Source organism: Parambassis ranga, chromosome 24, assembly GCF_900634625.1.
Source record: "Parambassis ranga chromosome 24, fParRan2.1, whole genome shotgun sequence".
Lineage (NCBI taxonomy): Eukaryota > Metazoa > Chordata > Actinopteri > Ambassidae > Parambassis > Parambassis ranga.
In genome coordinates this window covers 15,909,887-15,934,218 of record NC_041043.1, presented here as the reverse complement: position 1 = coordinate 15,934,218, position 24,332 = coordinate 15,909,887, and the positions used below count along the sequence as shown (strand labels likewise).

General features: G+C 45.5%; 3 protein-coding genes across 3 annotated transcripts; all 3 read right to left on the bottom strand.

Annotated features, from left to right (window-relative positions):
- Positions 1-8,088: 8,088 nt before the first annotated feature.
- Positions 8,089-9,891, bottom strand: LOC114429111 (uncharacterized). The gene is made up of 7 exons (XM_028397959.1): positions 9,751-9,891; positions 9,325-9,657; positions 8,942-9,211; positions 8,777-8,833; positions 8,335-8,421; positions 8,235-8,263; positions 8,089-8,121 (listed from the first exon to the last, which is right to left on the bottom strand). Exons 1-7 carry the CDS (start codon positions 9,809-9,811, stop codon positions 8,089-8,091), a joined length of 870 nt encoding a protein of 289 aa, XP_028253760.1. The 5' UTR covers positions 9,812-9,891.
- A 2,920-nt stretch (positions 9,892-12,811) lies between these two features.
- Positions 12,812-16,410, bottom strand: LOC114428980 (proline-rich nuclear receptor coactivator 1-like). The gene is made up of 2 exons (XM_028397796.1): positions 15,763-16,410; positions 12,812-13,835 (listed from the first exon to the last, which is right to left on the bottom strand). The coding sequence occupies exons 1-2, from the start codon at positions 16,105-16,107 to the stop codon at positions 13,374-13,376; spliced, it is 807 nt and encodes a 268-aa protein (XP_028253597.1). The 5' UTR covers positions 16,108-16,410; the 3' UTR covers positions 12,812-13,373.
- A 663-nt stretch (positions 16,411-17,073) lies between these two features.
- Positions 17,074-23,242, bottom strand: LOC114428646 (cysteine-rich protein 2-like). The gene is made up of 8 exons (XM_028397240.1): positions 23,065-23,242; positions 20,006-20,100; positions 19,312-19,369; positions 19,082-19,213; positions 18,898-18,966; positions 18,683-18,777; positions 17,762-17,819; positions 17,074-17,684 (listed from the first exon to the last, which is right to left on the bottom strand). Exons 1-8 carry the CDS (start codon positions 23,105-23,107, stop codon positions 17,620-17,622), a joined length of 615 nt encoding a protein of 204 aa, XP_028253041.1. The 5' UTR covers positions 23,108-23,242; the 3' UTR covers positions 17,074-17,619.
- Between the last annotated feature and the right edge of the window lie 1,090 nt (positions 23,243-24,332).

Below are 24,332 nucleotides of genomic sequence, written 5' to 3'. Positions count from 1 at the left end.
TGAACTTCCTGTCAGAGTGATGTCACTTCCTCATTCTAATTACTTACTGCAGTAATCAAACCTCTGCTCAAAAAATCAAATCTGGATGCTTCAGCAATAAATAACTACAGGCCAATATCTAACCTTCATTTTCTGGGAAATGTCATTGAAAAGGCTGTTTTTCAACAAATTCATGCATTTTTGGTGCAAAACAATCTTTTTATGAATTTCAGTCTGGATTTGGAGCACACCACAGCACTGAGACTGCACTTATTAAGGTCTTAAATGACATACATCAGAATAATGATGCATCCAAAGTCTCTGTCTTAGTGCTGCTGGACCTTAGTGCTGCATTCGATACAGTTGATCACAACATACTGCTCGACAGGCTGGAGCAGTGGGTGGGATTTACTGGCACTGTGTTAAACTGGTTCAAATCTTACTTACATGATAGGGACTACTTTGTGTCAATTGGCCACTTCTGTTCAACATCTACATGCTGCCCCTAGCTCAGATCATAGAACAGCACAACATCTCCTACCACACCTATGCAGACGACACACAGCTTTATATATCAGTGTCATCACATGACTACAGTCCCTTACACTCACTAAGTAAGTGTACTCAACAAATCAATGAGTGGATGAGCCAGAACTTTCTCCAGCTCAATGCTGACAAAACAGAGATGATCGTTTTTGGCCCCAAAAATGAAAGAGCTAAGATCAGTGCTTACCTTGACTCCATGTCACTGAAGGTCACAAACCAAGCCAGAAATCTCGGTGTAATACTCGACTCGAATCAAGGGCTTTCTGTCCAAACAAGACACAGAAAAACTTATTCATGCATTTATTTTCAGTAGGCTGGATTATTGTAACGGCGTCCTCACAGGTCTTAGCAAAAAATCAGTCAGGCAGCTGCAGCTGGTCCAAAATGCTGCTGTTAGAGTTCTGAGTAACACCAGGAAAATGGACCACTTCACACCGGTCCTCAAATCCCTGCACTGGCTTCCTGTGAGTCAAAGGATACATTTCGAAACTTTACTCCTGGTCTACAAAGCACTGAATGGTCTTGGACCAAAATACATCCTGGACTTATTGGTTCCCTATGAAGCATCCAGACGCCTGAGATCATCAGGGACAGGCCTACTGTGTGGACCCAGGGTCAGAACCAAACAGAGTGAGGCAGGATTCAGTTATTCTGCCCCTCACCTGTGGAACAGCCTTCCTGAACACCTGAGGTCTGCTCAGACAGTCACTTCATTTAAGTCAGGCCTGAAAACGCATTTGTTTACTGCAGCGTTCTCCTAATTACTTGCCTGCACTCTTCTCATTTAATCATCCTGATTTTATTTGATGTTTTTTATGATTTTATTATTTTTACGATTTTAATTTCCTTCTTAATTTAATGTTTTACAATGTTTTTATTCTGTGATTTCATCTTATGTAAAGCACTCTGAATTGCCTTGTGTATGAATGGTGCTATATAAATAAAGCTTGCCTTGCCTTGCCTTAATGAAGTACATTTGTTTTCATGTCTCTGAAGTCATTTAAAGAATCTAAACAGCAAAATATAAATGATATTATGTTTGACACCCTGAAAAGAAGAAGGCTGCAAACGTGTGAAGATAAAGATCAAAGATAAATACATGAGCCGTATCAGCCTTGTGAGGGCGGCTGCTGCTTCCTCTTTGTAGCTCTGAAGAAATCTTTCCATCAAACCTGAAGAGGAAGTGTTTTGGTGAATATGTGGGTACCACAGCAGCAGAGCTCTGAGCCCTGTATCAGTCAGTCTGTGGTTTGCATTGCGTCAAGTGCAGCCACGTCATGGACGACACCGTGTCTCTAAGTTGTTTAGAGACACTCCCACAGCACTCTGATGCTGACCACCTGTTTATTTATATACAGTATATGACAAATGTGAGTACATCCCTCATATTTCAGCCATTTAGACAATAAAGGCTCCATGTTGAGCTATTTTCAGTGGAGAGTAAATCTATACTGCTGTACAATCTGTGCTCTAAGTTATAGGTTTCATTTCTACAGTACTGTCCTTTGACAAGATATAGTAAAATGGTTGTGAAATGTGAGGGCTGTGAGATTCCATATTTGCACTTATTACACAGCAGATCTGTTCACGTCCACTTCAAAGAATCAGTTTGTAAAAACAGAGTAGGAACTTTCTCCCAAAGGGGGCACTGTTGTTACTGCTAACCAGCTCTGAGACACCAAGGCTATGCTGCCATAATTACACGTGCTTGTGTTTACCGACCCAAACGTCATTAAATCAGCGCAGAAGCAGACTGGATCCACTGCTCCACCAGTGAAGAAACTAGAAACTGGCTCTGAGCAGACGTAAACAGACCAGTTTATTGTCCATGTAGCTGTTGTGGAAACTTTTCTGCTCTGGTGAAAAATGAAATAGAGACGTCTGCCGGCCGACAAGGATTTATTCTTTGCAAAGAAGGTCAATCAAAAACACTCTAGCGGTCAGAATGAATGAAAGACCCCCAACATGAAGAACATGGCACAGTTATACCTGCAGCAGCCTCCCCCTCCTAATCAAGTCACACCCTCTTCTAGCTGGTCACAGACCCACTGTTTCCTGGTTATACTTTGAAGTTTTAAGTTGGCTTCCTGGAGTGTGAGATGTTAATTCACATCTTAATGATATTTTCCTGGAGTCCCGTAGGTCACAGAGCCATTTGTCTTCTGATTGCACCTTGAGGCTGACCTCCTGGAGTGTGGGATACAGCTGAGGGATTTGGATACAGTATCTCCTCCTGGAGTCTGATGTGTATTGGAAGGGCCTAGCCATCAACATGGAATGGCAAAAGGCAGGGGAAGTGTCACATTGGTGAGAAACAAGAGGTGGGGTGCTGCAGGGAAGTGAGCTCAAAGATTAAGGGAGGCTGTGCTATACAGGGACAGGCACAGATGTTTCAGGGAATTAACAACAAGGATTAAAGATTAAAGTAACAACAAATATTTAGGATAGACTGCATATAGAGAGATCAAAATTTCCATCACAGTAGCAGACACTGGAGAGCAGATCAGAGTTTTGCTTTGTTAGCCTTGTACAGCACCTAATACTAAAAATACATCAAACTTATAAAACGCTTTTTAGGACACTCAAAGATGCTTTACAAACAGGGCAGTAGAAACGCACAGGGACAAACAAACATCAACAGCTGGAGTGGGAGTAATTAGGGGAAATTCAGTTTGAACAGGTGGGTCACTTCAAGCAGTGACTTGAAGGAGGATAGGGAGTCTGAGTTCCTGATGTTTTGTGGGAGAGAGTTCCAGAGGGTTGGGGCGACTGCAGAAAAGGCTTGGTCACCCAAGGTGCGATGCTTAGTTCTGATGGGGGAAAGAAGGTTGGAGTCAGCGGAGCGAAGGTGACAGGGAGGGGAATGGCGGTGGAGAAGGTCAGCAAGATGGGGGGGGGTCAAGGTTATTCAGGGACTTTTGGTAGGTCAGGGAGCAGTTTGAAGTGAAACCGGTGTTGAACTAGCAACCCGCAGAGTTTTTTGAGGACATGGGTTCTGTGGTCTCTGGAGCAGGTGTGGGTGAGATGACGAGCAGCTGAATTTTGGATATATATTGTAGTTTTTGTAGGTCAGTGGAAGGAAGTCTACAGAGAATGCTGTTGCAGTAGTCGAGTCTGGAAGCTATGAAGGCATGGATGAGTATTTGGGCTGTGGAGTGAGGGAGGGTTGGAGATGGGCAATGTCACAGAGGTGGAAGAACGATGTCCTGGTGATGTTACTGTGTGGGATTTGAAGGAGAGGGAGGAATTGAAGATGATGCCGAGGTTACGGACTGTAGTGGTAGCCGGGCAGTTTGTGATGGTGGAGAGAATGACTGGGGAGATGGATTTGGTGGAGATGTACAGTTGTGTGTCGTCAGCGTAACAGTGAAAGTGAAGTCCATGTTGGCGAATGTGTCCAAAGGAAAGCATGTTTGAGGCTTCCTGACTCTGATTGTGACCATCTTTGGCTGACCTCTTGTGGCCACAAAGGTGCACTACAAGGCTCATTTTGAACAGACACCAAAGGTGAAAGGTCAAAGGTCATAATACGACGAACCTGAAGATGTAGACCTATATTGACCACATTAAAGGTAGGGTAGGAGATTTTGAAAACTCAGTGAGAGTCAGCCAGATTTTGAAAGTACACACACCCCTTTCTCTCAAGCTCACCCCGAAGTCTGTGACTTCGGCCATCATGCACGTACCTCTCTGATGCGCACAGAGCAGGAAGAGAGTGACAACCAGCCAACTATATGCGCAGGGGCGCCTCGCAGGATTGGCTGATCTTTTTAGCATTTTATAGCTTCCACAGATGATTCATATTCTTCGTTTTAAAGCGAAACTGCCGAACTAATCGGTTGCTATCGGATTGTAAAGAGAAGTTACACTAATTTAACTAAAAGTGCATCAGAATGAAATCTCCTACCCGACCTTTAATATCTGAGGTTAAAGACATTTAAGTGCTGAGTGTGAACAGAGCTGTTGAGCCCAGCAGAGGGAAGCTTTAGGACCTAAGCTGAGAAAACACCCCTTATGATGAAAAGAAGAACAAGGACCGTGACGTCGCCCGGTATGGCGCAGCCGGGGCCCCACCCTGGAGCCAGGCCCGGGGTTGGGGCTCGAATGCGAGCGCCTGGTGGCCGGGCTCAGCCCGAAGGAGCGACGTGGGGCAGACCTCCCATGGGCCCACCACCGGTGGGAGGAAATGTAAGGGGCTGGTGCGGAGAGGATTGGGTGGCAGTCGAAGGCGGGGGCCTCGGCGACCTGACCACAGGACACAGAAACTGGCTCTGGGGACATGGAATGTCACCTCGCTGGGGGGGAAGGAGTCTGAGCTTGTGCGGGAGGCCGAGCGGTACCGACTAGATATAGTCGGGCTCGCCTCCACGCACAGCTCGGGTTCTGGAACCCAACTCCTTGAGAGGGGTTGACTCTCTTCTATTCTGGAGTTGCCCATGGTGAGAGGCAACGGGCTGGTGTGGGCTTGCTTATAGCCCCACAGCTTAGCTGCCATGTGTTGGAGTTTTCCCCAGCATGTGAGAGGGTCGCCTCCCTGCGCCTTCGGGTTGGGGAGAGGCCTCTCACTGTGGTTTCGGCGTATGCGCCGAACAGCAGTGTAGAGTACTTGACCTTCTTACAGTCTCTGGGAGGGGTGCTGGATGGCGCCCCAACCGGGGACTCTGTCATCTTGCTGGGAGACTTCAACGCCCACGTGGGCAGTGACAGTAACACCTGGAGAGGTGTGATTGGGAGGAACGGCCTCCCTGATCTGAACCCGAGTGGTGTTTTGTTATTGGACTTCTGTGCTGGGCATGGTTTGTCCATAACGAACACCATGTTCGAGCACAAGGTTGTCCATCGGTGCACCTGGCACCAGGACACCCTAGGCCGGAGGTCAATGATCGATTTTGTAATTGTGTCATCTGACCTTTGATCTTGTGTTTTGGACACTGGGGTGAAGAGAGGGGCTGAGCTGTCAACTGATCACTACCTGGTGGTGAGTTGGATCCGTTGGCGGGGGAAGAGGCTGGACAGGCCCGGCAGGCCCAAACGCACTGTGCGGGTCTGTTGGGAGTGTTTGGCCGAACCCTCCGCTAGGGAGATCTTCAACTCCCACCTCCGGGAGAGCTTCACCCAGATTCCGAGGGAGGCTGGAAACATTGAGTCGGAGTGGACCATGTTTTCCACCTCCATTGTCGATGCGGCCGTCCAAAGCTGCGGCCGCAAAGCCGCCAGTGCCTGTCGTGGCGGCAATCCCCGGAACCGGTGGTGGACACCGGAGGTCAGGGAGGTCAGGTCAGGGATGTCGTCAAGCTGAAGAAGGAGTCCTATCGGGCCTGGTTGGCTTGTGGGACTCCTGAAGCAGCTGATAGGTATCGGCGGGCCAAGCGTGCTGCAGCGAGGGCAGTTGTAGAGGCAAAAACTCGTGCCTGGGAGGAGTTCGGGGAGGCCATGGAGGAGGACAGCCTTAAAGAGATTCTGGCAAACTGTCCGGCACCTCAGGAGGGGGAAGCAGTACTCTGCCAACACTGTAATTAGTAGAGGTGGGGAGCTGCTGACCTCGTCTGAGGGGGTGGTTGGATGGTGGAAAGAGTACTTTGAGGGTCTCCTCAATCCCACCAACACACCTTCCGTTATGGAAGCGGAGGCTGATGACTCAGTGGTGGACTCGTTCATCACCTGTGCTGAAGTTGCCGAGGTAGTCAAACAGCTCCCCGGCGGCAAGGCACCGGGGGTGGATGAGATTCGCCCTGGGTACCTTAAGTCTCTGGATGTTGTGGGGCAACATCGCGTGGCAATCGGGGGCAGTGCCGCTGGACTGGCAGACCGGGGTGGTGGTCCCTCTTTTTAAAAAGGGGGACCGGAGGGTGTGCTCCAACTACAGGGGGATCACACTCCTCAGCCTCCCTGGGAAAGTCTATGCCAGGGTACTGGAGAGGAGAATTAGGCCTATAGTTGAACCTCGGATTCAGGAAGAGCAATGTGGTTTTTGTCCTGGCCGCGGAACACTGGACCAGCTCTATACCCTCCGCAGGGTGCTGGAGGGTTCATGGGAGTTCGCCCAACCAGTCCACATGTGTTTTGTGGACTTGGAGAAGCCGTTCGACCGTGTCCCTCGCGGCATCTTGTGGGAGGTGCTCTGGGAGTATGGGGTCTGTGGCCCTCTGCTGAGGGCTGTTAGGTCCCTGTATGACCGGAGCAGGAGTTTGGTTCGCATTGCCGGCAGTAAGTCAAACCTGTTCCCAGTGCATGTTGGACTCCGGCAGGGCCCTTTGTCACCGGTTCTGTTCATAATTTTTATGGACAGAATTTCTAGGCGCAGCGAGGGACCGGAGGGGATCTGGTTCGGGAACCATAGGATTTCATCTCTGCTTTTTGCAGATGATGTTGTCCTGTTGGCTTCATCGAGCCGGGACCTCCAGTGTGCACTGGGACGGTTTGCAGCTGAGTGTGAAGCGGCTGGGATGAGAATCAGCACCTCCAAGTCTGAGGCCATGGTTCTCGACCGGAAAAAGGTAGTTTATCCTCTCTGGGTGGGAGGAGAGCTCCTGCCCCAAGTGGAGGAGTTTGTGTATCTCGGGGTCTCGTTCACGAGTGAGGGAAAAATGGAGCGGGAGATTGACAGACGGATCGGTGCATCTTCCGCAGTAATGCGGTCGCTGTACCGGTCTGTTGTGGTGAAGAAGGAGCTGAGCCGGAAGGCGAAGCTCTCGATTTACCGGTCAATCTACGTCCCTACCCTCACCTATGGTCATGAGCTTTGGGTAGTGACCGAAAGAATGAGATTGCGAATACAGGCAGCCGAAATGAGTTTCCTTCGAAGGGTGGCTGGGCGCACCCTTAGAGATAGGGTGAGAAGCTCAGTCACCCGAGAGGAGCTCGGAGTAGAGCCGCTGCTGAGGTGGCTCGGGCATCTGGTTCGGATGCCTCCTGGACGGCTCCCTGGGGAGGTGTTCCGGGCATGTCCCACTGGGAGGAGGCCCCGGGGAAGACCCAGGACGCGGTGGAGAGACTATGTCTCTCGGCTGGCCTGGGAACGCCTCGGGATTCACCCGGAGGAGCTGGAGGAAGTGTCTGGTGAGAGGGAAGTCTGGGTGTCCCTGCTTAGACTGCTGCCCCCGCGACCTGGCCCCGGATAAGCGGTTGAAGATGGATGGATGGATGAGAAAACAGGAAGTCATGACAAGAGAGAGGCTGAAGAACAAAATAAAAACAGCAGCTGAATTATTGACATGATGTATTTATTGGTTCTGCAGGAGAATTCCACCTTAAAAACACACCATCAGCCTGAATATGAACACATTATGTATGTAGATTACATCAGCAGCAGCAAACAGCAGACTGTCACAGATTATATTCAAACTCATTTTATAAATCCAACAAAATGAGACTCAGACACACAACTTCACAAAGAATCAAAATAACTCGATAGAACAACAGAGCTGAAAACACTGAAGAGGAGGATTTCAAAATAAAACATCATCAGTGGAGTCAAACAGAAGACTCTGTGATGTTTTCATTGTTCACTGCACCTTCATCTTCATCACTGTACACCTGTGAAAACACACACTTTAAATGTTCTCAGAGCAGATTGAAGGGATTCAAACCAACAACCTCCAACCAGAAAAGACCCAGAAGAGCTTCACACATTGAAATCACAGTAGATAATAAAAAAACACACAGATTTGCTCTGTGAAGAGCTTCATGTGTAAATACTTGATACTCACTCTGCCTTCATCCTTCTGCCTTTGAGTCCCTAAAACAATAAGAGCAGAGAGTCAGTTTCACTTTGTTATGATGTGACTGTTCAGTGAGTCGTTCAATCACCTTTAGCTCTGGTCCACAGACAGACTGTCACAGCAGTTATGATGAGTGCTGCTAAACCCACAGAGACAATAATGGACTTCAGCAAACCTGCAAACACAAAACAAACATTCAAACCTCTTTTCTGTCTTCTATTATTTCACAGAATCACATATAAAAAATACATTTTGAACTCATCGGTTCATCATATTGGTTACTATGGAGACAGACGCATGAAGCCTGGCCTTCAGTACGTCTCCATGTTCACACACAGGGGTCATGATGTCATGTTCTGTGTTTTTCTAGAAATGACCACATGAATCCAGACTTTGTCTCAGCATGAAGTAAACGGACAGTTATTGATCCACTGTTGTCATGGAAACATATAAAAAGTACAACATCCATCAGAGACATGTGGCATTAATGTCAGGGACATGACAGAATCTCAGTGTGAACCCGTACTTACTCTGGTCTGGTCCTTTGGTTTCAGTGGTTGGTGGAGGTTCAGTTGGTTTTGTGCCACCTGTAGAGAACGTTTCATGTTTAGTTTATTCTGGTATATATATCAAAGAACATTTTGTGTTTCTCATTTCTCTTGAGCAGATCATCATAATTTCAGCTGTTTTCTCACCTGAGGTTTGATGGTTGAAGTCAAACTGCTGCACTTTTCCAGTTTCATCATCAGTAACTTCACACTTCAAAAGGTTTTGTGAATCGTAAACAAAGTTGATCTGATCCAGAATCTTCACAGTGCTGGAACACTCAGACTTTGTTATCAATATGTCTGGTTGTCCATCCAGGTCTTTACCATTAAACAGCCACCTCACTGTGTGATTGCAGCGATCATATGGAACCACAGAGCAGAATAAATCCACCTGATCAGTGTTCTTACTTTCAGTCACTGTGAAGATGGAGATAATGTGAGAGAAAAACACAAATTAGACAAAATCACTTCATCACTGTGATCAATAATTATTGTTGTTAGAACAGGACAGTTATGATGTAAATACTCACTGATAACAACAGACAGATCAAGCTGAGACACATGAACCAGAGTGTGTGAGCGTCCTTTTTTCTTGTATTGTAGACAGACATACTGACCAACATCCTCCTCTCTGACCTCCTTTATGATCAGAGAACAGTTCTCTGTAACACTCAGTCTGTCTTTGTTTGAGATGTTTTCATTGATCTGTCCCAGTCTGATCAGTCCTGTGGCTTGAAGGACTCTCCAAGGACTGTAGATCCAGTTAGTACCATCACAGTTATTCTGGTCATTGATAACTTTCTCACAGCTCAGAGTGACGTCCTCTCCACCCCTCTTTAAAACAGACATTCGACCTGCAGTTACTGAAGAGAAGAGAAACATGACAAATGACTGAGGACCAGTTTGGACCCAACAGATCCAAATAATGATGGTATTTCTGTAACATGTCTCCTTACCTGTAAAGTGAAGCACCAGGAGGAGACATGAAGACATCTGAATCCACCTGAAGTCCAACATTCTGCTTCTCCGTCTCTCTGTGGACTGTCAGAGTCTCTGAGCTGCTGCTGCTTGAACACAACGTCACCTCGATGTGATGACTTCCGGACTTTCGAAAGACATGTGGAAAATATTTCACAACCTCGCCTGCAGTGTTGAACAAGTGCTGGTGAATGTGATGTTTCTGAAGTACTAAAGAGGAAGTGACTTAAGTTCCCTCATGCCACTGTAAAACAAGCTAAAGATGTGTGCTAATGCTTTGCACACTGCAGCCTCACGGTGGCATTTAGAGCTCTGACTAAACATGCAGCTGTATGATGTAACTTTGACTTAATATTCCATAACGAATGATGAGGTAATCAAATAAAATCATTATTAATTATTCATGGTGAGTTTTCTATGATGTGGGTATAACTAAGTCAATGGATAGCAGTGAAGGCAGGTTTAATACATTCTCTCTATGATTATTTGTCGCTTATATTTATGCACTCTTCAGGGCATATGAGCAACGTCCGTTCACCAAACCCTGCTGGATTAAAATAGCTGTTTTTTGTCCACATGAGAACCTCCTGTGCATTTTCTTATCTGGCCTTTCTAACGTTGCTTTAAAAAGAGGGGGAAGTTGTGAAGGTGTTCCTGCTGCTGTTGATGAGCTCATCATCACAGGTGCTCTTGACATTTCTGCTGAAATATGTGCAACGTGTTTACAAAAGCAGCTATAATTCTGCTCCGGGCAGCAGTGGCACAGTGGTATAGCACGGTTGTCCCGTAACCGGAAGGTTGGTGGTTTGATCCCAACTCCTCCCAGTTGTGTGTTCTTGGGCAAGACACTTCACCCTAGCCTGTGGCGCGCCTTGCTAGTCATTGTATGACACTGCTTGGCAGCAGCTGTAAAGAATTTTTTTTTTAATACAGTATCTAAAATAAAAAAAAGCCTTCTTACAGCCCCTACAAGGAGTAATTAACCCCGTGCTTATGGCATCATAAACGTCACATTTTTATTTTAGATACTTTAAGCAAGCAGTGTCATACAATGACCAGCAAGGAGCGCCACACCAGCGAGTGCACTGGAGGCAGTGCGGGTAAAGTGCCTTGCCCAAGGACACACAACAACAATGACTTAGGGAGGAGCTGGGATCGAACCACCAACCTTCTGGTTATTGGACAACCCTGCTCTACCACTGAGCCTCTGCTGCCCCTAACATGCAACATTCAGGAAAACAAAACGATAAAATAATGAACACAATGCGAGTGGGAAATGTGCAGAGTGAGCTTAGATTATTTCTGCTGGTGTATCCAAATCAATTTTCTAATCTGAGCACGTGGCTTCACGTGCATCGTTCTCCTCCCTGCTGTCTGCATGCTCAACACACACACACGTTGAATTTTCTCCCCAAGCTGCCTAAAAAAGCAGAACCGGTTTGTAACAGGTTGCATAAAATGTGCATGTTGATGTTGCTGCCACCACCCACCACCCACCATCCACCCACTGAACCCGCTGCTACTGCAGTGCAGGGTCAAGGGGGGGTGGAGCCAATCCCAGCTACCTAAAATCAATAAAATGAACAATACTGTTGGTTAGCCAAACATTAACCCTTTGTACAGATCCTGTTCCAATCTTCGATGGAGGAAACAGAAGACACTGTCAACACTTTACAGGGGTTACCAATATTTTAATTTAATTTTTAATTTAGATATGAAACACTTTGTAAAATAAATGTTTTTGTTTCCCAAATTACGGAGGTCTGCATATAGCCTCATGGCTGGAATGAAGTTTTAAAACACTGCAATAAAATGGGCAGTCTTCGCTACATGAATACAATTTTCCATTCAAGTGACGTCAGAGCTCAAAAAAAAACAAGATCCAGCAGCTGCATCCAGACAAATACAAAGTAAAAAAGGAAAAAACACAGGTGGTCACAAGATTATCGGTATCAAACACATCATGTTCTGCAGGTAAACACTCGGAGGAATGGGGAGGAAAAACAGAGGCGGTTTGTGAAGTCCCCTTAAAACATGTTAAAATACAGAAAGTCCAGCTGCGCCCACATGAGGCCGCTGTCAGCTATAAACAGATACTGAAACAGCTTCATCACTTTCACTTTTCACTCCGTCACCGGCCGCAACACGTACTGACAACCAACAAGTCAATCATTATCAGACACAGACGCGCACATGGACGACACACTGAAGCATCCCGTTTCGTTCTTACAGCTTTCTTCTGACGAAGTAACCGGGCCGTAGCGTGTCGTCTGTGCACATGAACATCCGCCCTCCCTCCACGCAGCTTGTTTGGAGCTGCAGTCTGCAGCGGCCACACACGTTCTCCAGGAAAGCTTTAGGCCACACGATGCAGGGTTAACGATAAAAGTAACGACTGAACAGACGTCAGCACAGAGTGAGAGCCACAGCGTTTTCATACCTTGTACATTCTCTCACTGCTCTCGCCAGAGTGTGAACTCACATTAATGCCTCTGATTTGTAGCAGAAATCAAACCAGCGCACTCTGTGTGTGTTGGAGTAAAATAACAGAGCAGCCGCTTTCCTCTGGTCCTGTAGCATCGACTTCAAATATTTTTCCACCTTTTCACAGTGTGGACTCATGACAAAAATAACTGCAGCTTAACGTGGAGTCAGTGCAACACAGTTAAAAAAAACAAACAGCACTGTGTGTGGATGCTGATACTGGCTTTGTGCAGCAGCTGGCTGTGAGACTTTTAACATCATCGCCTTCTCTTCAGTCCGCTGAGGCTTCATCGTCCCTGATCCGACTCTCGGCCGGCTGGACCCGTGTTCAGGGGAAGCATGTTTGGCCATGGCTTTTTGATCTGTCCGCTATCCGTGCCGTTCTGAAAGGTCCCCAGCCTGGACCTGAACGTCCTCTCAGCTGGCTGGTGGATCTAATCAAAGTGTCTGGTCAAGCTTTGGAACAACAAAGTTAGGCTCTTCCCACTTTCAGTTCCAGTGCAAATCAGTAAGAGAAGTCCTTCTTACATCCACCACGTCCGAAGGAGCTGTAACAAAGTGCGTCAGTTCGCGGGGGACTGGTTTTTTTTTTTTTTCTTATTTTCTTTTTTGGAAAATCCTCAGTAACAAAACTAGAATCTCAGTTAAAATAACATGAAAATATACACAAATATATGCTTACAATATATTATGTACATTAACACAAGCGCTTTAAAAAAGTCAAAACACATGTCTGCCTTTTCAAAAGTGTTCACAAAGAACGTGCCGTCGTCACTTTGCATAATGTAAACATCAAACACACACTGTGTTGTTGTTTAAATCTCACATATATAGTAACGAAAATGTTCAACAGGAAGTCAGGAAATACCTTGTTAACCCCTGACATATGCAGCATGTCAGTCTGATGTCCAGCAACAACACAACGTGTGTGAGATGTTAACACATGCAGGCAGCATGTTGGTTAAATGGAAATTGTACTACAGTGAATAAAAACTCCCTCCTTTATATTGCAGTGTGTTAAAAGCTATACTTGTTTACGTCGTCATAAACTTTCCAATTGTGGGTATTAATCGCATGTCGGGTAGGTCGGCTCTGATCTGGATTTTCTAGATTGTGGTCACGATGTGCCTTGAACCTTCAGCAGCGACTTCAGGTGAACAGTCATTTGTTCGCGGCTTTGGTCGCTCCGCAGAGGCTCGTTCTCTCCCACCCAGTGACTGGGTGGTTTGGGTAAGACACTGGGTGATGGCGGCTCGCTGAACTTGGGTCCAGCGTAGACCTTCTCGCCATCTTTGAGGTTTTCGGGCCCCGCGTTTGTGATCTTGACGTTGTTTGAGGCATGGAGCGGTTTCTTCTGCTCTCTGGGTGAAGACTGGGGGACAGCGGCGGCCTTACTGGGGCTTCTGTTATCCTTCCTCTTGGTGGAGTGAGAAGCGGCGGCGGCGTGGCTCTGCTTGGCCGTGTGGCTCCTGGCATTCACAGTCTGGGTGAGCTGATCATGTCGTGGGAGGCTGCGGGCCGACTGGCCTCCTGGCTGTGCAGCTCCTCGCTCCAATCTGCCACCTTTGGATTTCAGCAGCTACAAAACAGACACATTTATTTAACCCAATTAAAACACAAATATCACAGGACATCATTATGCATCAATAAACATAAATTAAAGCTGCAAGCAGCATGGCGGGCCCTCGCACACCTTGCGATCCGCGGGGCCATCGCTGTCTCCTCTCCTCTCATTTCCAGAGACGTACAACAAGCGCTGTGACGGTATCATGCTATTAGCATACATGTCTGTTCAAAGTGTGACGCCACACCGTAAAGAGTTGAAAGAGTTTTGGAATGCGTTATGTTGTCTTGTCTCCTTTGATGACATCACTGGACTGTTGACATGGCAACGTAACTAAATCAAAGGGCCACACCTTAGGGGGCGCTATAGAGCCATTTTCCCAAGTGCATTTCAAAAGTCAGCAAATTTAAAGAAATTTCCGGGGTAATGAATCTTTCCGAGGGGGTTTGTGTTTTGAATTATTGCTGCTGCTAAAAAAAAAAAATCGACGCTGCTAGTGCGATTGTAAACGCAGAAATAGCAGAAATGCTAACTTAGCCAGAACAACGTTCCCGGTTCCGCCTTTCAAAATAAAACCATTTTGCGACAACCGTACATACGTGTGACATTTATTAATGTATATTAAAACATATATATATATACACATTAAACGGCATATTTTAATATAACCTTAAGTAAAATTTCTGTTTGACTTATTTTGTTAATCACATCCTGTTACTTGTTTTTGTTTTTTTATATAAATACATTTGTTTGTATTCTTCACAACAATAAAAAACAGTGACAGTGAAAAATTCCTTTTGTTCCGCCGATTACTACATATTGATAATTATCAATTATATGTTTATTATTAAAATCATTATTAATCACTTTGTCTTCTTCTTCTGTCTTATTTTGTTTAACTTCACAATCACAAAACTGTAGTTCAGGTATTCTTAATGGCATTTCAGGGTTCATTATTTCCTGCAACACAGCTGAGGCCTGCAGCCCTCTAAGTGGTTTCTTCACCTTCTATGACGTTGTCCAAAGACATTGACTATGCTAAGCTAAGCTATGGTAATAGGGCCTACCACTACTCACAATAATAATATTAACATCAACATTATAATAATAATAATAATGTTGATGATTGGGGGCCTTTAAGTGTTAAATGTTCTTTACAAATGAAAGTTTATTGATCTTTGAGGTGTACCTGCATTATGTGTCGTTATCATTATATCAGTTGAACATGGTCTCAAAACGACAATATTATCGCTTATCACAATAATTTCTCTTGGCAATTAATCGCCCAGCAAAATCTGTTGTTGTGACAGGCCTAATGTGAACTGTTGTTTGCAAAGATTGATGAAACATCTACACTACACGAGACAAAAACCTTGAATCTTTAAACCCGAACCTCGCTCCCGTCAAGCTTCACTCCCAAATGTTGTTGTTGTTGTCGGATCTATCGACACACACAGACTTTTACAACCAGTTGCTCGGCATTTAGACCACAGAGAGAACCTGGCCAGCCACTTCCTTCACCACACAACATTGATGATGAGTTTCGTTTTAGGTGTTACACCACCTGGGACATTTTTTCAGGCTGACTCAGCTGACAGGAAGAGGAAGAGAGGCTTGTTCATCACAGGTCTACTGTACTGCGTCACGTTAAAAGCCTTAAGTTTGATGACATTATACATCAACATCTAAATGATTTAATAAATAACTGAACACTAGTGTGTTGTCTTACCTTCAAAAACATTATGGAAATGTGGCATTACTGTTTATTTTATTTTTCTCTGTGACATGAAAACAATCCACAGACAATCCAATGTGTCTTCTTTATGATTCAAACCTCATAAATCTCCAACTTTCTACCTTAAACTGAAACCAAACCACCAAACAGACTAAGATCTCAGCCTCACCTACACCTCAGACCAAAGCTGCAACACCGAACAATTACCTCCTTCTTGGCTCCTTGTTTGACGTGATGGGGGCTTTGCACGGTGAGAGTACCGGCTGGGAGCTCGGTACCGGGCAGGGCTGCGGGTTTCTTTACAGACGAGGCAGTCAGGGTGTTGTTGTTGTTGTGGTCCGACAGGCGGATGCTCGGGCTGTTTCTCGGGGGTTTCTGGTGATGCAGGGCGGGCGCCGCGGTCCGCAGCTTCCTCCCTCCTTTCTTCAACAGCGCCTGCTTCGCCTTGTTAGCCGCGTTCAGCCCATCGCTGCTGGAAATCACCGATATCGGGTTGTTGTTTTCGACGTTGCCGTTGGCTTCATCGATATGAGCCGGAGATCCGTCTAGCATTGTTGTTTAGCGGCGGAAACATAAACAGGCAGTGAAATTCCTCTGCAGCGGAGTTGTTTTAGCTAACAACGTCACAAGCTAACAGTTAGCTAACAATTAGCTAAGTAGACAAAGCGCTTTCTTTTCGAGTTGTTCTCGCGCAGAAAACGTTTTTTAACGTTTATATCGTCGACTCGGCGGCTCTTCGGACGTAAATTTGCGTGTTTTGAATTATTGCTGCTGCTAAAAACAAATCGACGGACGCCTCGTCCAGAGACGGCGCTTCGCTGCTAGTGCGATTGCAAACGCAGAAATAGCAGAAATGCTAACTTAGCCAGAACAACGTTTCCGGTTCCGCCTTTCAAAATAAAACCATTCTGCGACAACTGTTTATGTGTGACATGTATTTATTTTATATAAATACATTTGTTTGTATTCTTCACAACAATAAAAAAATAGTGACAGTGAAAAATTCCTTTTGTTCCGCCGATTACTACATATTGATCATTATCAATTATATGTTTATTATTAAAATCATTTTGTCTTCAAACTGTCCGTACTGTCTTATTTTGTTTAACTTGACTCGTCTCCACTTCCGGGGTTCCTGTTTCCAGTAAGAGGCGGAGCCATCTTCATCCTGTTGGTGACGTTGGAGCGTTTTAATTGGCTGCAGTTTTTTAAAGGCGGAGCTTAACTGTAAACACTGAACAGGATGTTGATGTTGACGATGCAGCGTCTGTTTTCACCATGAGACTGAACCACAGAGGAGCTCTTTGTGAAGTTCTGCAGTTTTGACCACAAAATAAAAGTATATATATATTTTTTTGTATCAATAATTGGATTATTAATTTTATTGTTTTGTTATGAATTGACAATTTAAACACACACACCTAAAATGATGATTGTTTTGATATTAACAACAAAAAATACAGAACATGTTGATTTTTTTTATGATTTTAATGAATTAAAAACACTTCTTTTCTCCTTTGAATGAGCTGCTCTTCATAAATGAAATGAACCTTGTCTAATTATTAAATGCAATGGTTATTAATACACACAATCACACAGTTTTACTGTATAAAACGTGAACAGCTGAGCACTTGTGTAACAATTTCACCTTCACAACATTCAGTAAAATGTCTGTGTGCGTCACTACATCTACGGTCGTCCTTTATCTTAAGAGCCTGAATCGAATAACACTGGAAATAAACAGGCAGGCTGGTTTGTTGTTTTCATACAGTACATGTTGTAAGTGCACAAAAGTCTAAAAAACTACCAATAAATAGTGAATTCACTGCTTAAGCAGGCTAATAAGTGTTTGGCAAAGAGAACCAAGAAAACAGTGTGAAACTCACACGGGAGGACGCGTTAAAGGTTTGTTTCAGTACAAAAAATAGATATATAAACCATATACAAATACAACATAAACATCTATGTATCCATCCCTGTGAGTGCGGTACATATCGTTAGTCACAACGAAGGCAGGTCAGAGAGACACTGACAGTCCTGGAGGTGGAAGCAGCGTCTGCAGGTTCAGGGCTGGTCCTCGGCCTCTGGGTCGTCGTAGATGTAGCTGCCGACGCCTCCAGTGTTTACACCTGAGAGAGAGAACGAGGAAGCTTCAGTGAAATCACATATATATGTGTGAGTGCCCTGTTCTGCTGTGGATTCATACCTTTGGGTCCAAACAGCACAGCGTAGCACGGTTTGTGGCAGTAAGGCTGTCCATCATGCTGCAGCAGAGACAAACAATCGTCTTATATCGTTGCACTGTTTACTCTTTACTTAAACAGCCTATTTATATGCAAGCTCAACAAAGAGAAGAAGAAGAGCTGATTGATAAGTGCATGGCCTAATTTGGAATGTTGGACCTCCAGAATGTGGCCAAATAATGAGCCCACTGAGCCCCTTCTTCACCTCGGGGGTGAGAACAGGTGTCTGAGGTGAACTCGTGTTGGTTGATGGTGATTGTGGTCTGAATGTTAGCTGATTCACATGTTAGCGCAGTCGGCCCCTGTAACAGTACGACCCTTTTCCAGGCCGTCCGCCTGCAGCACTCAGAAACAGAGGACATAACTTAATGATATGGAGGCTAGTTCTAATGTTTGGATTGTTCTTTGGTCTCTGGTTGGAAGCGGTGGACCCAAGTCTCACCCATGGTTACAAACTGCAGCAGAGATCTCTCAGGATTCAACTCAAGAAATGACAGAGTGCAGGATGCAACCAAGGGGTCGGTGGCTGATAATGAATAACACAGGGCCCAAGACTAAACTTTGAGGAACACCAGTTTCTGCAGTTCTCAAATCTCTCAGGATGGGCCTCAAAAACAGCAGATGGTCTCGGACGTGTGCCACATTTGACTGATGGAGTTTGAGGACACAGCAAGCTGACAGCTTGGAGTTTGTTTTATATAACAGAGATAGATCTCATCAGGTCTCCTGCCTACCAACGTTGCTGCATAATCACTCAAAGGATCGAAGTGCAGGCAACAGGAGCTGTGACTCACCGACCTCCGCCCCAGGCCACAAACTCATCAGTGATCTCTGAATAGAAGAAACTCTGAGTGCAGCACAGCAGCACAGCCTCCACCGCTCACCTCTGCATGGCTGCCAGCAGCCAGAGTCTTGCTGCACCTCTCGCAGCGCAGACATGGCCGGTGCCAGTTCTTCCCCAGAGACGACACCTTCTCAGCTGCACACAGACACAGAGACCACCATGGAGACGGTCACCACGGCAACCAGCTGACTCAGACACGTTCAAACACTCAAAGATGCGGAGATATGTCAGATATGAGGACACAGATCTGCTCACCAAAGTACACCGTCTTGTTGCACCTGGGGCAGATGTTGGGTCCACCAGAGAAGGATGAGAAACTTGCAGCTGGAAGAGTGATTTGTATTAATCGATTAGTTTGAATAAACCTTTCTGAACCCGGTCCTCCTCTCTCCTACGTGATGACAGGTTTGCTATTTTTACTCCACATTTCTCTCCTCACCCTTCACCGGTCCCCGTGCGGGGGCTCTTTTCTCTTCTTCTGGTTTGGCATCAGTTTCCATGGAAACGGCTGCAGGGGCTTCATTGACAGGAGCGTCGTACACGTAGGAGCCAGCTCCACCGATGTTCACACCTGAAACACACACACACACACACAGTGTGTTTAGCAAAACCTGAAAACATGGCGATCGATCCGGATCAAATGTTTCAAATGAAAGAGTAAAACAGCACCTTTGGGTCCAAACAGGGCGGCGTAGCACGGCTTGTGGCAGTAAGGCTTCCCGTCATGCTGCACAACATGAAGGTGACAGTGAAAAGACCTCAAATGGTAACAAGAATTTCTGTACAGATCTGAACCAGAGGTACAAATGATCCCCGCTGGTTTTTTATTAAAATGCTTCTTTTCTAACGGTGTGTTTATAGAAACAGAGACACACATACACCACTGCTACTGCTACACCTTCAGTGATGACCCTCTTTGTCCTGACAGTGGTGTCCTTTAACGGTTTCCAGCAGTGTTCATCCACACAGGTGGTGTTTCAGACATTTACATGTGTCGCAGTGACTCTAGTTCTGACCTTAAACAGTGCAATGGCAGCGTCAGAAACCTCAGAGGCTGAAAAATAAAGACACAGTTTCATAATCTGCACTTCCTCCTATAATAAGGGAAGTGGATGTGATTTCTTTGTGGTAAAGACTTTCTGCAGGATCTGCTCAACCACAAATAAAATCAACGACTTCCTGCTGAGGTTTGCTGGAGGAAGAAAAAGGGAACTCTTCACCACACACGGCTCAGAGCCTCGGGCTGATATTACTGCATTTATACCTCTGGAATAAAATGCTGCTTTGACCCTTTCCAAGTTATGACAGTCATAGTGGGATTTTCCTGATGATCAGGTCAACAGTAGACTAAACCCTGCAGTACCTCAGCATGTCCTCCTGGATTCAGCGTCTTGCTGCAGCGCTCACATTTCAGACAGAACTTGTGCCAGTCTTTGCCCAAAGAGGACACCTTCTCCGCTGTGGAGGGGACAGAAAAAAAATCATTCAAACAAATCAAACTGTGTCATAAAAACTGCAGCGATGATCAGAGTGTTCATGGAGCCGGATGATTCCCACATAAATGCTTTCACAACCTGAAACATTGCACCGGGCAGATCAGGACGAACTGTTCTTGTCAGATTTATACACTGAGCATGTTCCCACTCAGGTCATCACAGAGCAGAGAGGTGTCGCGCTGTGCGGGGACGATGGTTTGACGTACACAAATGCACAAACATGCTTTCTTCAGTTCCTCAGTGTGCAGATGAAACTCTGTTTTACCTTCTAAGGCTGATTTTAATCATTCAATTATGCTCAAATAAACCTGTTATTAAGGCCTTTGTGATGGAGAGATGTGCAGCACTTTATGTGACACAACCTGTTCTTGTACTTTACAATGCAGGAGCAACAATGCTGAATTACAGTGTGTGCCGCTGGTGTGAGAGTGTCTGAGTGATAGACAGCTCTTAATGGGCACTTAGGGGTTCGTATCAGCCGGCAGCACATTCTTTCCACTGAAGGGCAGCACGATGACTCACAGATTTTATATCAATTCAACCTTTTAACGGAGTCGCTGTTTGTTCTCACAGCAACTTTAAACCACAGAACGACGCCTAAAACTGCAGCTGGTTGATGCCTCTTTCATCATGTAAAAAAGCAGAGGTCCTGCCTCACAGCACTGGGCTCATCATTCAAACCTGTCACACACCGGACGATGAGACCACTAGAGGCCGGCGCCAAAGCCGAGTCGATCCCTGAACATGTCAACGTGGAAACAAACATGTTCCCCTTGGTTACACTCGAGCTTTCTGAGAGTTACACATACTACTATACTAACGTGGTGACAGACAATGCTAAGCTAGCTGGCTGCTAGCTTAGCATTGAGGAAAGAGTTAGGGCTGCTTTAAGCTGTTTCAATCAAGACTACTCCCCAAAAACAGCAAGAGCCGACTCCAGTAACTAATTAAAACAGAATGGGAGATGGTGTTAATGAAAATAGTTTGTGAACAAAGAGCCTTTGTTGTTCAGAGACTTCTGTATGAGGGGCAGACGGATGAACAGAGGGAGCGAGAAGTTCACTGACAGTCAGTTTATCTGTTTGTCCTCCTCCCAAAATATCCCAGCAGATACACTGAGCCTGATACAACATGACACTTCCTGTTCAGGCTCACCGGCTGGGCAGCCTGTCAGCATGATATGCGACAACTGATCACAGTAACACACACACAGACACACACAGAACAGTCTCCATGTCAGGAGAAGAATGTCTGATGCTATTTAAAGTGATTTTTCTGCCCCTTTGTGTGTTCTTTAAGCAATTATTAAGCATATTTCTACTGCTGTGCAGCGTCGGCAGCCTCAGAGTTAGTGCAGGTGGAGCAGCATGTTTGGTTGAGGCTGCAGGGTGGGGCTCCGGCGGCTGTTCTCCAGTGAAACAAAAAGAAAATCGATCCGTGTGATGAATGGGCGATCAATAAATTATTAACCCACACCAGATGGTGCGCACAAACTGTGGTGTGTGGTCACTGTTAGGCACGGCGTTACTCTGCCTCTCATAATGATGAATAATAAGAGTCCAGAGATGCTTAAAATGACAGAGGAGGGGTTTTTCTTAAGCTGTTAATGGCGCGCTGTAATCCGGTTACTTCCTGATACACAGCAGTTGGAGTCTGGGAGTGACCAGCTGAAGCATTTTTTCATTTTCATTTCATATCCAGTCCGACAGCATAACTGTTCATACAGATAAAAATAACTACAGAACAATAGTGTCATTTTCACAGCGTGGCTCTGAATATAAACGACACCATGTAATTACAGTGCACAGGCCTGACTGAAGGGTTATTATTAGTTTAACAAAGATACAAGAAACTGCTCTGTAGAAGACTTCATGCAGAGTCAAGCAAGGTCCCGCCTCTTCCGGTGGACCAACATCCATCCATCTTCTGAACCCTCTTTGTCCTGTAGTACACTGGACAGGTCACCAGTCCATCACAAGAGTGGACTGCCAACTCAGCAAGTCACCCTGTCCCACCCACTAACATGGAGCATGGTGGGGTTTATGTATGATACTGCAGCCAGCCACCAGGTGGCACTCCAGGTGTTCTGGCCTCGTTTTTTTTTTTAGGGAGCTATCATGTTTTCCATGAATATTTACAGTCAGTGTGTTGGACACACCACCTCACAGGACGTTTAGGTTGAAGAGAAACAAAAAAAACAGCATCATGGTTACCATGGTTACCACTGGCAGCCTGAAACATATCTGTCACATCTGCCACCTCCTACTGATGGACTTCCATTGACAGCTGATCAAATCTTTTTCTCAGTCCGGTCTTTGTGGAGCTCCAAACAGACAACAGTATCAATAAAAGACATCCGAAGCTGCGTCCAGTGGAGCAGACACACCGGTGAAATGTGAAAGTTGTTATTAGCAACTCTGCAAATATTTTCTGAAGGAGGCAAGCATCACAGAGGGGCCGCCCCATTTCACTTCATGAGTGGTGCGAAGGAGGTCTTACTGAGTGGATCTGGCTGTGAAGGGGAGGGATTCCAGACCCATGTCACAGGGGGGATCTTTAGTGAATGGGTGTGAGTGGGTGAGGGTCAGCTCACTGAAAAATGGCTCCACACCTTCATGGTCATTACAAAATTCTTCATTAAAAAGTCTGTTCAGATGTTTTAAATGAGCCTATAATCACCTTATGTTACTCTCTACTGTGATCACAATGAATCAACATAGTCTTGCATTAATGTTATTGTCATTATAAATAGGCCTGATAATGAAACAGATGCACATCGTTCCTGATCCTGAAGGATGTAGCTGTGCCCCCTTAAACAAACATAATCCAGCATAAATGAGAGGCAGCTGTAACATACAGATGTTCACACTCCCACCCCGCAGCCTTTCAAAGAGCTCACGGTAGCGAGACGCCAGCATTCACTCACCGAAATACACCGTCTTCTCGCATTTCGGACACTTTGACGCCATAATCGGTGCGAACGGAGTGAGGAGAGGAGAGCCGGGGGGTGGGGGGGTGCTGGTACGGCTCGGTCCAGGTGCGGGCTGTGCCTCCGTCTGACCGCAGTCTGCAGCTCCGGCGGCGCAGACACACCTCTGGGGATGCTGAGGATGATGGGAGCGGCTCACATCCACCCTCTGCTTCTTTTCTTTCGCTGTAACTCCGCCCTTAGCGGTGACGTCATGCAGCGCCGTCCACGCAGCCGCAGTGGATGAGCAGTGAAGCTGTCATCTTTTTCATTTCATGTAAGAACTCCCAGTAAAGTTTTTTGTTTGATTGCTGTTGCTAGGCAACAATCAAACTCTTAGAGAAGATTGAAGCAAGGCGTCTGGACTTGTAGAGTTTTCTAGAAGACGTTTCGCTGCTCATCCAAGCAGCTTCACCAAACAGTTAGAACTGATGAAGCTTGCTTCAATCTTCTCTACGTATGATGACCTGGATGACTGAGAATCTTCATCAACAATCAAACTCTTGTTCTTCACCCTCTTTCTTCTTTTTATTCTTCCGTACATTTTTGGTGCAGCGTATCTTCAGCATACATTGATCGATTCAATTATCAAAATGTTCATCTCACATGGGACATTCACATTTTTTCAAAAAATTCAAATTTTTCAAATATTAAGGAATTTCGGTGTCATTTTTTAACATGGGAGTCTATGAGAGAGCCCTTCAACGAGGGTCATCTGCCAAATGTATCTCTTTCAAGCTACAGATTTACCATTTCATTTTCTTCAGGAAATGCCCTTTTCTCCTTTTATTAAAATGCATTTAATTATGGATCAAAATACACTTTAGTGTATGAATGTTATGACAAATCACTGTAAAATTTGGAATATTATAGTTTATAGGACTGCCAATGTGTCTATATTTTTTATATATTATATGTACAGTCCTGCCAAATATCTGCTTTTGGTGCAGGACTCGTTACCATGGTAGCCAAGAAGATGGTGTAAATGCTTGTAATGGAGTAATTATTACAACATGAATTGTCAGTTGTCAGAGGTTAAACAGACAGAAGCTGCGCTTCATGAGATCCAACATTCAGATCCAGCCTGGAACTGGAGGTGTTTATTCTGAGATGAGAGCATTCCAGACCAACACTTCAAAAGAAGGACAGCCACTGTTTCCATCTTTGCTCAAGCTGTTTCTGTGTGTTTGCCGCAGCTCGTCTGACAGAGAAAGTTTAACTGGCAC

Bases quoted from the DNA above. Each gene is read 5' to 3' on its own strand.
- LOC114429111 (XM_028397959.1), bottom strand. From the start codon at position 9,811: ATGTTGGACTTCAGGTGGATTCAGATGTCTTCATGTCTCCTCCTGGTG. The intron at 9,658-9,750 runs GTAAGGAGACAT...TCTTCTCTTCAG, and splicing joins CCTGGTGCTTCACTTTACAG to TAACTGCAGGTCGAATGTCT. The intron at 8,122-8,234 runs GTGAGTATCAAG...TTCTGGTTGGAG, and splicing joins GGCAGAAGGATGAAGGCAGA to GTTGTTGGTTTGAATCCCTT.
- LOC114428980 (XM_028397796.1), bottom strand. From the start codon at position 16,107: ATGCTAGACGGATCTCCGGCTCATATCGATGAAGCCAACGGCAACGTC. The intron at 13,836-15,762 runs GTAATTGTTCGG...TCTGTTTTGTAG, and splicing joins AACAAGGAGCCAAGAAGGAG to CTGCTGAAATCCAAAGGTGG.
- LOC114428646 (XM_028397240.1), bottom strand. From the start codon at position 23,107: ATGGCGTCAAAGTGTCCGAAATGCGAGAAGACGGTGTATTTCG. The intron at 19,370-20,005 runs GTACTGCAGGGT...CATGTTGTGCAG, and splicing joins ATCCAGGAGGACATGCTGAG to CATGACGGGAAGCCTTACTG. The intron at 19,214-19,311 runs GTGCTGTTTTAC...TGTGTGTTTCAG, and splicing joins CGCCCTGTTTGGACCCAAAG to GTGTGAACATCGGTGGAGCT.